Here is a 16279-nt window from a genome sequence, read left to right as displayed (position 1 = left end):
GTAAAAGCGTTGACCGAAGTACATTTTGTATGAAGCGCAGAAGCGCTTCATTCTAAAAATGTATGCACGGTCAACGCTTTTACACCCCTATAAAATTACAAAAAGAAGCATTCAATACTTATAATTACATTTTTTAGCTATGATCATGAAAACACGAATTTTATATATTTTATTATTTAATTCACCTGTGCACTTTATTGTTGGAGCACGTGTTATCATGAGTGAAAACATGTATTGAGCAATGCAACTGCTAACGGAATAACATGTGATGTGCAGTTAGCCAATCAGAATAAGATATTATAATGAAACATACATCTAATGTAATTATTAAAATTTAATGTAATTCTGCTTCTTTGAGGTAGCAAAATTCTCTTCGATGAATGGTTAATGATTTGTTTATGAATGACAAATTGCTCCTACATGATAACAATTTCCAATTACATAGTTTAAATGATTTGAACTCTTTGGAACTATGATTTAGAACAGGTCTGTCTACATTTGTATGTTACATTAAATAATGCACAAGACCTATTGAACTATGCAGAAATTAATGATGAGACATTTTTTTAAATAAACATTGATAAATACAACCCATAGCTATTAGAAAATGATGTATGTTTTTATGCCCCATTTATGGGCATCATGTTTTCTGGTCTGTGCTTCGCCGTCTGTCTGTTCTTCTTTTCATCTGTCCCTCTTCAGGTTAAAGTTTTTGGTCGAGGTAGATTTTGATGAAGTTGAACATGTTGAAGTCTAATCAACTTGAAACTTAGAACACATATGTTCTTTATGGTATGATCTTTCTAATTTTAATGCCAAATTAGAGATTTTACCCTGTTTTCACTGTCCACTGAACATAGAAAATAATAGTGCAGATGGGGCATCCGTGTACTGGGGCACACATTCTTGTTGGCTTAGTTTTTAATTCTCAGTTGTTGTCACAGCAAATTGGCACAGAGCAAAGATGTAGCCTCAAATTTTCTATCTCAATGGAAAGACCTTACTGTATTTTGATTGTTTCCATTTTTCATGAAAAGACCTTTAGCTTTTGTTTTGATGTCGTACAGTGTTTAGGGATTTCCCCATTCACTTTATGTAACCCAACACTTATTCTTATAGGAGTTACCTCCCTGAACCCCCTTTTCTTTTTATCTTAATTTCTCTGAAACTGTTAAATATATCCACAAATTTGTTTTTGTAAAATTGTTTATCTTTAAGGATTCTTCAGTTAAACTTAACCATAGACATCTTATGTGAGTTATTTCCCTTTAAAAATTTAACATTTGTGATATGTTGAATTATTTCATACACCATAAGTCATAAAGTCATAGAGGCCTAACATTTTTTTTTATTTGTCCATTTGGAGGAAATTGAGGTCAAGGTCAAAGAACAAGGTCAGGTTCAAAATCTTGAACCTTGCTTGTTATCTTTATTCAAAAGTGTTTGCCAAATAATTGTTCACAACATCGTTTAAGTCTGAGTGTTACGGTCACCCTTTATAGTTTTGTCCCCTTATGTATTTGAAATCAGCATTACTCCTCAACCATAAAAGTGTATAACCTTGGATCTTTCTATTTGAGATCACTGACCTATGACCATCAAATTGAGGTCAAGGTTAAATGTTAATTTGCAGTTCTAATTTTTATGGTTTTTTACCTAAATACTAAAAATTCATACTGGTTGATTATAAAACCATGAGGTCTTTTGCGGATTACATATGACATCTTAGTAAGTCATATGACCGTATCTTGATGGAAGATTTTTTTTTGGGAAAAGGGTGGGGACTAACGATTTTTTTTTCTCGATTTCAGAAATTAAAAAGAAAATTTCTTCAAATATTAGTTTTTAGCAAAAAAAAAAAGAAGGGGGGGGTATAACAATTGGGGATCAATTCGCAGCAGCATAGTGTATTGCAAAAAATTGAATATAAATTCTTTGACTACAGTTATTCTGTGCCAGAAACCTACTATGTGTCAAATATTTAATGACAATCCAAATTCAGACCTGTATACGAAGAAATATAGTGTCTATTTTTGCCCCACCTGTTCAAGTTGGACATCTTCGGTCATATCCAGCTGCACTCGGCAAAGCAATTTATTCATGTAGTCGTTGAGCAAAAAATAATGTTAAGCATCAGAAAATCCCTTTGTTAAGTCCTTGTTACTATCATAAAATAAGTGTATAGACTTTGAACAAAAATCAATGATGAGCATCAGAAAACCCTTTGAAAAGTCCTTGTCTCGATCACAAAATAGGTATAAACAATCAGATTTGATAAATGCAGGCTTTTGGCATGTACCATAATATAAGAAGCATATGAATTTAAAACCAGATGAGCAATTTAAACAAGTTTGCGATCGTTTTGAAGATATACTCTCAGTCTGCAGGCTTAGTTAATGATGTATGAATCGATTACAGATCTACAGACATATATACCTCTACTGATTTAAAAACTTTTACAGCCAATTTCATTGAGTTTGTAGTCACAGGTTATATCTTTGGTAAGCTTGCATGATAGCTGAACCGCCGTGTATTACCCTCCTTTCGAAGTGGCCTAGTCCAACAGACAGATGGATTGGTTATCAGTCGGACTAATCTACACTTAAGGAGGGTAGTCTAGCGAACCAAACATATTGCATTTGCCTACACACTCAATGAAATCGGCTGTAACACTACATATGCTATGATGTGCTCGTTGTGTCTTTTGTTCAAATATATTTTTTAAAAGGGTCCTATTTACTAACGACTTGTTCGAGAGATATAATTCCATGAGATACCAGTTTGTTAAAAATCTGTGGAACACATGTATAATATTAATATTGTTCTTTAAAAATTATTTCACTGGTTTGAGGGGGGCAAGGGGTTTAACTGTTATGCTGTTATGGGGCAATTTAATTCTTTGTTATCTGTTATTCTGAAAATATATTTGCTGTTAGCTGTTATGTCTTATTCTTTGTTAGCTGTTATTGGGCTTTTAGTTTTTTTGTTATCTGTTATTGTGATAATGTATTTGCTGTTAACTGTTATTGAAAATTGGAATGGAATGTTAGCATTTTTTTAACAGCAAATTTTCGGTAGAAATTGAAGATCATTGGACATTGGGGTCTACCACTACTAATAAGTTGGTCCTGTATTCTGAGAAGGATTCCATTAACATATACCCATCACAGAAGTGAGGTCCAGGACAATTCCAGTATATCTTAAGATTATCCTTTGTAATAAATTCCATTTTTTGGAACATGTATTTAGAATTATCTTATTTTTTTGTATGAGGATAATGTTCCTTGTTTCCCGTACCAAGAACAATTCTTAATAAAAATTATGACAAAAAGGAAAACATATGGCCAGGAATATCTGACAAGAATCTCAATTAAGGACTAGGTCCTTACAAACAGTTAACCTTTTATTTAATATGGTACATTGACTCAGCTCTGTGATTCTTTTCAAGCAGAACCAAACACATTGTACAATGAAGGTTCCAACCATGTACTGGGTTCCGAAACTGCACATAGCAACAAAGATTTATTTTGTCTTCAAGCCATTGTTCCCCTACTAAACTATGTATTCTACTTACTAGTACACTTGGTGCAATCAAAAGCCTGATAAAAAATTGTTCAAATTGAGCCTATTAAAATAGTGTCAAAAATAACTTTTGGAGTGTCAAAAATTGGTTCGAGGTACTTGATAAATTGCATGCTTATAATTGGTGCTTTTGATTTTTCTACCCTATATACCACTTTGCCTCATAGTCTTATTAAGAAAAATCCACACACCTCATTAAATGGGCATTTAAAAAAAGTCAGAATGCGAATATATATTTTCAAACTCTTTAATGTCATTTTTTAGTAGCAACAAACACAAGAAGTATATGTCAATTGGACCTGCTTTGATACCATAACCGCCCTTGAATTTTTACTAGACATCATTTGTTTCTCTTTGACATATTCCTCATTTCCATTCTCAATTTTATTACACACTATTTAAATTAAATTCATGTGCGAGTTTCTATAACCACTGTGTCTAAACCACACCGGCAAAATTTGCTCGGACTCGATGGTATCTAACATCCGGCACAATGACGGAACACCAATAGACAAACGAAAGGTAGGTTTCTCCTTATTTTTTTATTTTTTTTTATGATATCGAAGAATATATATACATATACAACTATTTTACGGAAAGAAAGGTACGGGAAGATAGATATTGACACGGAGATTGCAAATTTAGTTATTATGAGCATCTCAATAATTGTATCTCTGTGTATGGAATGAAAGAAAAGGGTCATGTCAAATTAAAATAAACCGGTTTCGTCAATGTTGTTACTACACAATCACCCGGTTTCGTCTATATATATCACCCGGTTTTGTTTTTTGTTTTTTTTAACAAACAATTTATGAAAAGCAACTTTAGCACGGCTTTCGAGGATTTAAATATATATTTATTGTAAAGTAAACTTGGCGTGTTAAAATCTATTTTAAACGGGCACTTTTGGACATAGTTAATTATGATAATACACATTTTCCTATTTTCCTAATGAAAGGCGTATCCCTTATTTCACTTAACTTCAAACTAATTTTAAATGGAATATAAATACTCAATAGCAAACACTGGTATCTAATTATTTTGTAACATTATTATATTTTCTTTGTTTATAATAGTAGTATGTAAAGATGAAAAATAAAAGTATGTGTTTTGATTGTGCCATAATTTTAATTTACTCTACTATATTATATACACTATGCATTCAATCATTGACGAACAGTCCCAAACCGACTATAGTCTATACTGTTCTGCACAAATTAATCATTCATGCAGTCCTGCCAGCTTTTCTGGTACTATATATACTGTGTTACATACGCACTAAAGCGAGATTTCACACTTAAGCATCCATAGCAGTGAGATTTGTAACTTTCTCCCCGTTTCTGGTAAGCACATTTATTTTCCTAGGCATGTTTTTCACATTATTTTTACAGTTCAAATTCATTTTTTTTTACAGTTCGAATTCAATTGAAACTTCAAGATAACTTTTGAAAACATTATCTGACAATTTTGTATTTTCAATGTGAATAAAAGTTGTTTTACAAAACATGACCGTCATTTATATCTAGGTCTTATTTAGAAGTAGTGACGGTAACCACTTATCCTATACACATTGACAATGAGACAACTTTCTTTTAGACACAAAAATGATGTTGAATTAATCAAGTTTAGGTCAGCGTATGCCTTAAACAATGAGAAAAACACACAAACTGCACGAAAGCAAGCTATAACAGGGCCCTAAATTATAAATGTAAAACAATTCAAACAAGAAAACTACCTGCCTATTTTATGTTCAAAACGCATATGGTATAAAGCAACCAAAGACAACCATGGAATTACAAGCGTGTGACTCGGGAATGAACTGAGTCAAAGTGTTGTCGCTGACACAAACAGTACAACAAAAGTACAAATAATAAAAAATGATGAATAAATCTTAACTCGTCCTATGACAGAGCCTGTATAGTAAATTCGCGATTTGTGCCAAAACTTGTATCTATAATACTAAAATTACGAGGTCCAATTTGTCAGCCGTCATCACGTAAAAACGACGAATCACAGAATTCAACTTTATATATAACTAATATAGTACAAAGGTGTAGATTAAAAATTACACCACTCCAGGCCCTTTTGTTTTCAACGGAATTAATATTGACAATAATTAAAAAGTTCCGGGTCGAGTCCGCTACCGATACCAATAGTATATTCACCTGTTACCTATTACCTTATCTGTACGTTCCGCATCTGACAGGCGCACCACCAAACGTTGTATTCAGGATTAATATGACACTACTTAATTGTCAAATTGTTACCTATTGCAGTATTTTAATCAGTAAGACTTTCTAAGATAACAATAGGAATACTAAAAATCTGGACTAAAAATAAGACGTATAGGTACAGTTTTCATTGTTGGTAAAAAATATACTCCATTCCAGGATTTTTTGTTTTCCAAATAATTAATATTACCAATAATTTATAAGTTCCAGTTCGACGGATTCAAACATAAAGACTTGAAAGCAGAGAAAAACTGTGTATCTTATAATCGGCATGACTTTATCAGATGACAATACTAATACTAAAATAAGGCTTGCGCATAGTTATATACTTTAATTCAGTCACAGACCCGTGATATCACGGGTGTGTTCTAGTCATAGTTAAACTTATCCCTTAAATATAATAAATATACATGTATTCGCAGTTTACTATGAAGTCCACTCTCACTGAACTAGTATACATATTTATTAAGGGGCCAACTAAAGGACGCCACCGGATGCGGGAGTTTCTAGCTTCATTGAAGACCCATTGTGGCCTTCGGCTGTTTTCTGGTCTATGGTCGGCACGTTGTCGCTTGGAATTTGTATGAACTTTTCATGTTGATAGACATTTTTAAATAATCTGTTGCTTTTTTTATTATTTCAGATGACAGAAAACGTTACAATTGAGGCATTAGATGAGTCATTTCATGAACTTATCAATGAAAACTCATCAGCTGTTTCAACTGCAGTCAACAGGACCGATGATCAAGATGTGTTTGTTTGCTGTTTTTGTGGGAAAAAAATAAAAACAAAAAGTGGCCACAGACGTCATGAAATAAGTCACTCTGACACTGAGAAAAGGAGACATGAATGCAAGATCTGTCACAAAACGTTTGCAGACAACGCCCACTATCTTGGCCACATGAACACGCATATTGGACATCAACCTTTCAAGTGTGGAAAATGTAATAAACAGTACACATACCAAGGTTCATACAAGAGGCACTTGAAAGTGTGTAACACTCTTAATGCTAAACGTTTCCTGTGTTCAATGTGCCCTAAGAGATTTGACAGGAAAGATCTACTAACTGACCATGTGACAGGAAAGCACAAGAAAGGTGTAGCCCAATATCATTGCCAAGTATGCAACAAAGGCTTTCGATACAGATCTAGCAGGTCTAATCATACTAGAAAAAAACATCATTGAGGATGAACGATCTGTTATTGTTATTTTTTATGCCTCAGTTATATTTATAGACAACAAAATGCATGTCTAAATGACGAAACCGGGTTGTATACATTGACGAAACCGGCCAGTTCCATTTTGACATGACCCATTTCTTTCGTTCAATACACAGAGTTACAATTATTGAGATGCTCATAATAACTAAATTTGCAATCTCCGTGTCAATATCTATCTTCCCGTACCTTTCTTTCCGTACAATGTGAACAATTTAACGAGAAATTAAACTATTTCGAGGCAAGGTTCACTCAATTCGTCATTTTGACATGCATTTTGACTTATTTCTCCGTTAATATAGAACGGTTGTAGAAAATATTGCATCTCACAATAGAAAATAGTTGTATATGTATATATATTCTTCGATATCATAAAAAAAAATAAAAAAATAAGGAGAAACCTACCTTTCGTTTGTCTATTGGTGTTCCGTCATTGTGCCGGATGTTAGATACAATAGAGTCCGAGCAAATTTTGCCGGTGTGGTTTAGACACAGTGACAACTGTTTAAAAATAAATGCTGAAAAAAAGTATTCTAGCGTTCATTATCACTGGACTAGTATATATTTGTTTAGGGGCCAGCTGAGGGACGCCTCCGGGTGCGGGAATTTCTCGCTACATTGAAGACCTGTTGGTGACCCTCTGCTGTTGTTTTTTATTTGGTCGGGTTGTTGTCTCTTTGACACATTCCCCATTTCCATTCTCAATTTTATAACAAATAAACAGCTACACCATTAGCGCATGATACGCCCGTCGCCCTTTTTGAAATATTCGATAACTTCCTTATGTCATATCAGATATTTATAAAAATTTAAAGAGAGCTTCAGTCAATATATATAAACAATACACCAAAGTTTCATGAGAACTGCTGAAAATATTTTTGAGTTATTTGTCCGAAAACTGGAAAATACCACCTTTTTTAATGAATAGAACCCCTCAACTCAATAACATAAAATCTTAAATTAATGAAAATAGAAAGGGCGCTTACAACTATAGCTATAACGTAAAATCTAAAATTTATAAAAATTGAAAGGGAGCTCATGTCAATAGATATAAACAATTCACCAAAATTCCGTGCAAATGTGTGAAAGGATTTTTGAGATATTATCAGAAAACTGAAAAAAAACCAACATTTTTATTAAATAAAACCCCATTACTCAAAAACTTTAAAATCTGAAATCTATGTTAAAAAAAAAAACAACGAAGGGGAGCTCACGTCAATAGATATAAACATTTTCCCAAAGTTTTATGCAAATTGGTTAAAGAGTGTTGGAGTTAATGTTTGACATGTTGACGACAGACGGACAACAGTATTCCATAATACGCCCCGTTTAAACGAGCGTATACAAATATACTGAGTAGTAAACACATTCTAGATACATAATTTTAAGAACATGTTCATAGAAAATGGAATTCATTACAAAGGATTATACCCGTAATAAGAAATACTGGATCTGTCAATGACCCGACTTATTTTAATATTTTATTTACTGTTATCTGTTTTTGTCCATTTTAATTCCTTGTTATCTGTTATAAGCCAAATCAATTTGCTGTTTTGCTGTTATTGGGACCCCCTTGACCTCAGTGTTTCTCGTTTTTGTCGAGCCTTCGACTTTAGTCGGAAAAGCGTGACATATATTAAACGATCATCCATTCCGTCGACGTCGTATATTTTCTTCTTTTGTTTTTCTGAAGCTTGTTTGTGATCATGAGATAGTTAATAGTATCCAGAAGTATATTTTGTCAAAAAGGAATATATTTTTTCTGTATTTTACTTAGAAATGGAATTAATTTTTCTGCCCGGCACTCTGTGGTTAAAGTTTTTTAAATTTTAATAACTTTCTTGTATTGTCCCGGATTTGTACCAATCTTGGACTGAAGCTCGTTTATGATCAAAAGCTAGTATCTAGAAGGAAATTTTGTTAAAATTTTGCACCTGTTTATCCGTATATTACTTATAAATGACCTTAGTTTTTCTTCCAGTTATTAGGTCTTTCCACCTTTCCGTGGAAAGACCTATTGAATTTGTTCTGATTATTATTATTATTATTATTTTTTTTTTTTTTTTTCTTCCGCCTAATTTTTTTTCTTGCGTATTATTGATGTTTCAAAAGATGTCGCTTAGATATTTGGAATATGGTATCGTATAGTTTATACGCTTTAAAACTTTACAACTGTGTAACAAAATACTTTACGTTGTAAGAGTTATCTCCCCAAACACTGTTTTTCTTGTGGCCACCACTCCTTCGCAACCGTTAAAGATTACGACAAATTTATTTTACCAAATTGCTCGTTACATCTTCAGGATTAGGATATTCATTTGGACCGAAGCTTTACGGAGACTCCATATGAGAGTTATTCCCCCTTTTCCATTTAATTAAGTGATATGCATTTCTAAATGGTAAACCATAAGTGATAAAGACATAGGGTCTTTAGATTTGGGGTCCTTGGTCGAAAATAATAAAAATGAGGTCAAGGTCAAAGGTCAAGGTCATATTCTAAATTTTGATTTTGGCTTATTTTCATTTATTATCAAATACCTTATGACATATCGACAAATAATTTTTCATAAATTGTTAGTTGCGACATGTCCTTACTTGTATATTTTGATTGAAAGGGTGCGCAGACAATAAATGGGAGTTTTTGCCCATCTTACATTTAGAATTACGCGTAAAGTGATATTACTAATAAACCAAACATATTAAAGACCTTGGGTCTTTTGATTTAAGGTCCTTGGTTTGTGAACTTGAAATTGAGGTCAAGGTCATAGGTTGATATGACGTTCTAGATTTTGACCTTTGCTTTAAATTCATATAAATACATCATAAAGCCATAGGAACTAACATTTTAAACTGATTTTTAATATTTCAATATCAAAATAGATCTTTACTAGTGGAAAGACCTACAATTGTTCTCTGAACAATTGGTTTTTAATTATTACATACAGTCTACTGTTAAATTTTTTAAAACATTTATTAGATTCATTAACTATCCTGGATTTTTACCAAACTTGTACAGAACATTTCAGAAGCTCCTTACAATCAAATGATAGTAGCGAAAGGAATATTTTATTGATTTTTCCCTTCATTTTTGTTGATCCTCAGATTAACAGCAAAAGTAGGCGAGACACTGGATTCCGCAGAACCCTTACGATTTTTTTTAAATAGGTAAGACCGTTGTTTTTCCCGTTTGAATGGTTTTACACTATAATTTTGGTGGCCCTTTATAGCTTGCTGTTCGATTGGAGCTTAGTCTCTTGACCTATAATGGTTTACTTTCATAAATTGTGACTTGGATGGAGAGTTGTCTCATTGGCACTCATACCACATCGTCCTATATCTATACACATCGAATGAAATGAAAAAAAGAGACACAGACTTTCAAATTATAATCGATGTATAAACTTTACGAACATGATCTGAATTGTCATTAAAGTTTTCCGTTTAATTTTGGATGTTCATATAAAAAAACTTGGTTTTTTATATGGAAATTTGCGTCAAATTCACCAAAGTGAGCAGTATTATGGTTACATTTTCAGGCTGAGAGAAAGAGACCTCACCAAAGGGCGTCAAACAGAGACCAATCTGATGCTGGCACAGAAGGAACGATAAAGAAGATGTTTAAATGTAACGACTGTGACTTTACTACACCCTGGCCGAGTAGTCTTTGTAGACATCGCCGTATACACGACCAGAACATGTTCTTCTGTGATCAGTGCGACTCTAGATTTCCTGATCTCTGTATGCTGAAAGTTCACACTAAACATAAACACGGAGAAGGTCTCATTTGTACACACTGTTCAAAAAGGTTTACAAGTCTTGCTGGACTTAATTATCACTTGAAGAAAATCAGTGGTCAATATAAACGAAAGTGTACCTATTGTGAGAAAACCTTCATTAGTATACAGCATTATGAAAGTCACGTGAATAAGCATAAAAACATAAAACCATACAAGTGTGACATCTGTCAAAAAGCGTTCTTGTACAAAGCACATTTAACTCAGCATATTGAAAAAGGTCATTCAGAAAATAATGAGCCACGAACATACAAGTGTGAAGTGTGTGATATCATACTGACATCAAAAGCAGCACATCGTGGTCACATGATCGGGAAACATAGCAACAATGTGCGAGTTTGTAGCACGTGTGGCAAATCTTTTAACTGGGCTGCTAGTTACTACAGGCACATAAAATCTCATGCATAATCATGTCATTATACCACTAGTTTTGTTTGCCGATATCTTCCTTCGGGAATTTTGTCAGCTGAGGGAGTGCGTTTTCACTTTGCAAGCGACCAATGAAATAACAATACTGACGAGGGAGTGCGTTTTCACTTTACAAGCGACCAATGAAATAACAATACTGAAGAGGGAGTGCGTTTTCACTTAAAGCGACCGATGAAATATAACAATACTGACTTACCATCTTTATATATTCGGCAGACTTACAAGATACATTTGGAAGTAATGCGTGTTACCTTTATTGATAGCATGCAATTAAAAGGCTATACTCGACAAAAACAAGAAACGTGTATAAATAAGAGAAATAAATTACTTAGATTTGATTTAATGAGAACTTATTGTTCTTTTATTATAATTTAAAACATGAAAAAAACCGACATATATGTGTGCTGTCTATTCAAATGTACATCTTTTTGGAAGAATTATTTCAGAAAATAGATCTTGAAATGCATATTTTCTTTTTCTCGAATTTCAGTTATACTTTATATAAGTTCATTGGCCAAAGTTGTTTGCAAAAATTTACCAAAATATGTGACATTAAATTAACTGTTCTTCGACTTTAAATAACACTGTTTTCCTTCTTTTATGAAGCATCTCTTTTCATTTCCAAATTCCTAGGAAAAGGTCTGTCAACTTACACAAATTTTTCACCAGTGTTCTTTGTACAGCGATAAACCCAAATGATACGAGCTACATGTATGGTTAAACCAACATAAGTATATGTATTTGACAGTACACACACAGCAGGATTCAGTTTCTTTCAGGTCATTACATAACGTTAGTCTTCAGTTCAAATGTGGGTCAAGAATTTTGTATGTTGATCCGAGAAGGTCTGATTTTGTTACTGTACCGACTCAAATGATATTGGCTCCGTGTTGTTTATATTTTCCTGTTTTCGCTTCTCGTTGTTCTGTAGCTGGATCTCGGTTTGAGGTAGGTTGGTGTCTTGATTTGTAGGTTCTCTCTGTTATTCTTGATATTCGTTGCTTATCAAGAGGAGCTTGAACCTAATCCTTAGATGTACGATACAGTCTGTGTATTTACAGTCAGCTTGTACACATACATTTCTCCAAATCAGAGGTAAAATATATTGCACACAAGGCCAACAAACACCATGCAAAGTCAGCATTAGGTAGACGTACAGCTTCGGTGAACGATGACATTAATTGAAAACTAAACAAGTGCCCCTTTGGAAATTGTGGGGGAAATCATGACAATTAGGGGGAAAATCATGACAATTTGGGGGGGGGGGGGGGGGGGGGGGATCATGACAATTAGTGTACAGCTGTACAGATAACACTAATCCAGAAACGCAGAATAAATGTTCCTTGTACCAGAGGTCGTACTTTTCTTAATCAAGCTTGGTCCGCCATATAAAATGTCGTTCATTGTCGCTCAACTGAAAAGTTTACATTCTAGAATTGTCTTCCAATGCTTTATGTGTGTACAGTTGGAGTAATTACAACATAATGCATATTTCTGAATATTAAGCAATTTTTGTCGAGCCTGCCACTTCTGTCGCAGAAAGTTTGACATAAGAATAGTGATCCGGCGGCGGCCGTGCCGTTAACTCACTTCTTAAATGCAAATATATTTTAGAAGGTCGAAGACCTGGGTGCTTCATACTTTGTTTATTGATGCCTTTGTGATGAAGTTTCTGTCTGTCATATGTTCGTTATCCTTGACCGTGCGCCCATTTTTAGAATGAAGCGCGGAATACAAAATGTTCTTCGGTCAACGCTTTTACACCCCAATGAAGTTACAAAAAGAAGCATTCAATTCTTAAGTATGTGTGTACCTTGCAAGGTCCTCATGGCCGTCATACAGTTTTCATGTGACATCGACCTCATTCATGGATCAGTGAACAAGTCTAATAGTATATATTATATACTATCAGCAATAATACTTTAAGTCTACTATATTTGGTGTATGGAATGATTGTAAGGTGTACATGCCCAACTTGACCTGAATTTTCATGGTTCAGTGGTCAAAGTTAAGTTTTTGTGTTATGTTCTCTTTTTTGTAATACTCTATACAAAAGCCTTAAGGTCAACTATATTTAGTGTATGCAAATATTTTATGATGTACATGTCAGTCTCGCAGGTTTTATTTGGCCTTGACCTCATTTGCACAGTTCATTGCTCAGTGTAAAGTTTTTGTGTTTTGGTCTGTTTTTCTTAAAGGTGCACTAGCTACGAGCTATGAAACAAATTTATTATGATTTCATTGGTTTCAATCATAAATAAAAGTCAAATAATGAAATAATGAAATAATAATTCGTTGTAAGCAGCCAATTTGGTTCAATTCATAGTCAAAATAAGCAAACACATATTGCTGATGAATTATTCACTTACAAGTGAATAATTCGACCTCTTTAAAGCCGTATTCATGTGAGTCTGACCTTCAATTCAATCCATTAGCTAGAGATTGGTTACGCATGCATAACTCGTTTTAGCCGTTAAAAGGAAAGTGATGTCAACATAGAAAGTGGAACAAACTGAGGCCGTGTTCACACCAAACGCTATGTACAGTAAACATTTTTACAATTAGTTTAATGTGTTGTATACTGGTTTCACATTAAATTTGTTCCCATCTATACACCTGGTTTAATTAACTGTACATAAGTTTTGTTCACACTTATAAACTATATATCATTTAAATGTTCATTACATAAAATCGAAATAAAATTTCTCGGACAACTTTTCTACATGTGGCAGTGATGAAAGCCATTTTGATGATCTGCCCCTATTTTAAAGTCTCGATTACCAGAGGCGGATAAAGACATTTTTAAAATGCATGCGGTTCCAAACATTGATCGTCCGAAAAAGAGGGTTCCACCCCCCCCCCCCGGAACCCGCCCTCCATCTAAATTCACCTCTAATTACGCAATAAATTACGTTCGCTACAAACGAAGAAGAAGGATTGAGATATTTAGGGTGTTTTAGTAATGCATTTATGAGTGAATCGTTTATTGATTATAGACCAGTGGCAAATATTTCTGTGTACATCCAGTCAATTCGGGATGACATTTTGCCTTTTGATTTTGGACTTTCCTTTTTGAATTTTCCTCGGAGTTCAGTATTTTTGTGTTTTTACTTTTTTCAAATGAATTGTGTGTTTGGCAATGATGATGCTTGGAATCTGGATTAAGGGTTAAGGGTATGGCCATTCAACTAAAAATATGGGGGTATTTTTTTTTTCATACAAAATATTCTGATCCTAAAATTGATGAAAATATATTCTATTCAATGATAATAAATAATATTTCTTAATACAGATTTTCCCCATACCTTACAGTGTTAAATTTTTAACAAAATCGTTTGATTGATAGCTTTGAAAAACAAAATAAAATTGATCGTGCTATGTGCGAACAAAAATTCTGTATCCAACATAAAAACCATAAACCCCTTCCTGCATGTAGTTAAATGGTTGGTTCCTTTTTTATATTACAAACCAATTAATTTATCGAGTTTATACAAATAATTCGGTAAAAAAAAACTACATAAATAATTGTTATAAATACCAATTTCATTCCAAAATAGTTTCTCCTTTAAAAATACATGGTAAAATTCATTTTCTTAATACCTTGTTATGTGTACACCGGACCACACAAGTTCTACATTCATTTGACCATCGACTGCATGAAGACAAAACATTATTTAAACTACATGTATACATTGAGTTTTATCAATGGGAACGGAATTGAGATTAGTTTACATGTGAATTACACTTACACAACACCGAGTTTAGGTCAATGAGAACACGGCCAAAGGTGAACCACTTCGTTGACTGGTTCGACCTAAAAAAATCATTCGTATATAGGTAAAAGTGTCAATTAACTTAATTTTTAATCGGATTTTTAAATGTCGGTTATTGAATTTGGGATGTACGGCCGGCAGGCGGTCGATCGGTCGGGCGACTGGGCGGCAGCTAAATGTTGTCTGTGCATATACTCATCAACCGTTCAACCAAAGCTTTTAAAATTTAAAAATGTTGTTAGGGAGCTACCATTTGATCTTTATGGGGGGGGGGGGGGGGGGGGGGGGGCTAGGATGAAATTTGAAAAAAATAGGCAGGACAGGAGTTTTGAGTAAAAAAAAAAGGCAGGATGAGACACTTGCAAAAAAAAAAGTCAGGACGAAAATTTAGGTAAAAAAAAGTCAGGATAAACTATAAAAAAAAAGGCAGGACCGAACAGAGTGAAAAATAAAAAGGCAGGACAGAGATTACAGCTAAAAAAAATACAGGACAACATTTTTCATCCTAGCCCCCCCACCCCCCCCCCCCCCCCATAAAAATCAAATGGTAGCTCCCTTACTGACAACAAAAATGAGGTCAAGTTCAATAATGACGATTTTGACTTTAACCGTTTCGGGGTTATGATTCTTGAAAGATTGAAAAATTGTGTTTCCAGTCATATTGTTGCATTTACTCATAAACCATTCAACCAAACAGGGCCGTAACTAGCCCCTTTTAATACTGAGGCAAAATATATTTGCCGAGCGTAGCGAGGCGAAACTTTTTTGGCGAGGGGTCTGGGGGCCGCTTGCCCCCAGAAGCTCTGGGAAAAATAACGCAAAATCGTGCATTCTGAGCGTTTCCCGGACTCTTTCTTACATAGAAACGCACATCATTTTTAGCTATTTTTTCGACAATATTCTGGTCTCAAAGCAAAAACATAGATTCATTGTTATTTAAGACTTTAAAGTTTTAGGGAAATTCAAAACATTACAAGACCGATATGTAGGATAAAGCAAAAATCGTAATTCTCATAATCATTAATACCGGATCTGTCTGTCTGTTCTTGTCTTGTATTGTGCTGACTTGAGATTTTTTATGACTAGATTTAAATATAGTGACAGTCGTTAGTGCAGTAATATACTTTAAATACTAGTACTGCTAAAGTCGACACTAGGGACCATATTGACCTTGTTTTACGGTATTTATGATTTTTTCATTATTGAAGACCCTCCAGCAACTATCAAGATGAAGAACAGGAATAAAAACTTT

The 16279-nt window shown here is 33.9% G+C and overlaps 1 protein-coding gene across 5 annotated transcripts in view; it reads left to right on the top strand.

The window, feature by feature from the left end:
* The window catches only part of LOC139528533 (zinc finger protein 652-B-like), a 38452-nt gene that overhangs the window by 16502 nt on the left and 5671 nt on the right, over positions 1–16279 (top strand). The window contains exon 3 of one of the 5 annotated variants that reach the window (XM_071324562.1): positions 10568–11578. The exons of 2 other annotated variants lie outside the window; for them this stretch is intronic. In XM_071324562.1, the coding sequence (XP_071180663.1) occupies positions 10568–11233 (666 nt within the window). In that variant the 3' untranslated portion in view covers positions 11234–11578. Of the gene's footprint in view, positions 1–6456; positions 7431–10567; positions 11579–16279 lie in introns of those variants that run through there. 2 more of the 5 variants (XM_071324564.1, XM_071324563.1) reach the window with 2 other exon arrangements.

Source organism: Mytilus edulis, chromosome 6, assembly GCF_963676685.1.
Source record: "Mytilus edulis chromosome 6, xbMytEdul2.2, whole genome shotgun sequence".
Lineage (NCBI taxonomy): Eukaryota > Metazoa > Mollusca > Bivalvia > Mytilida > Mytilidae > Mytilus > Mytilus edulis.
The sequence above is the reverse complement of the archived record's forward strand: the minus strand, read 5'-3'. Positions and strand labels throughout refer to the sequence as shown.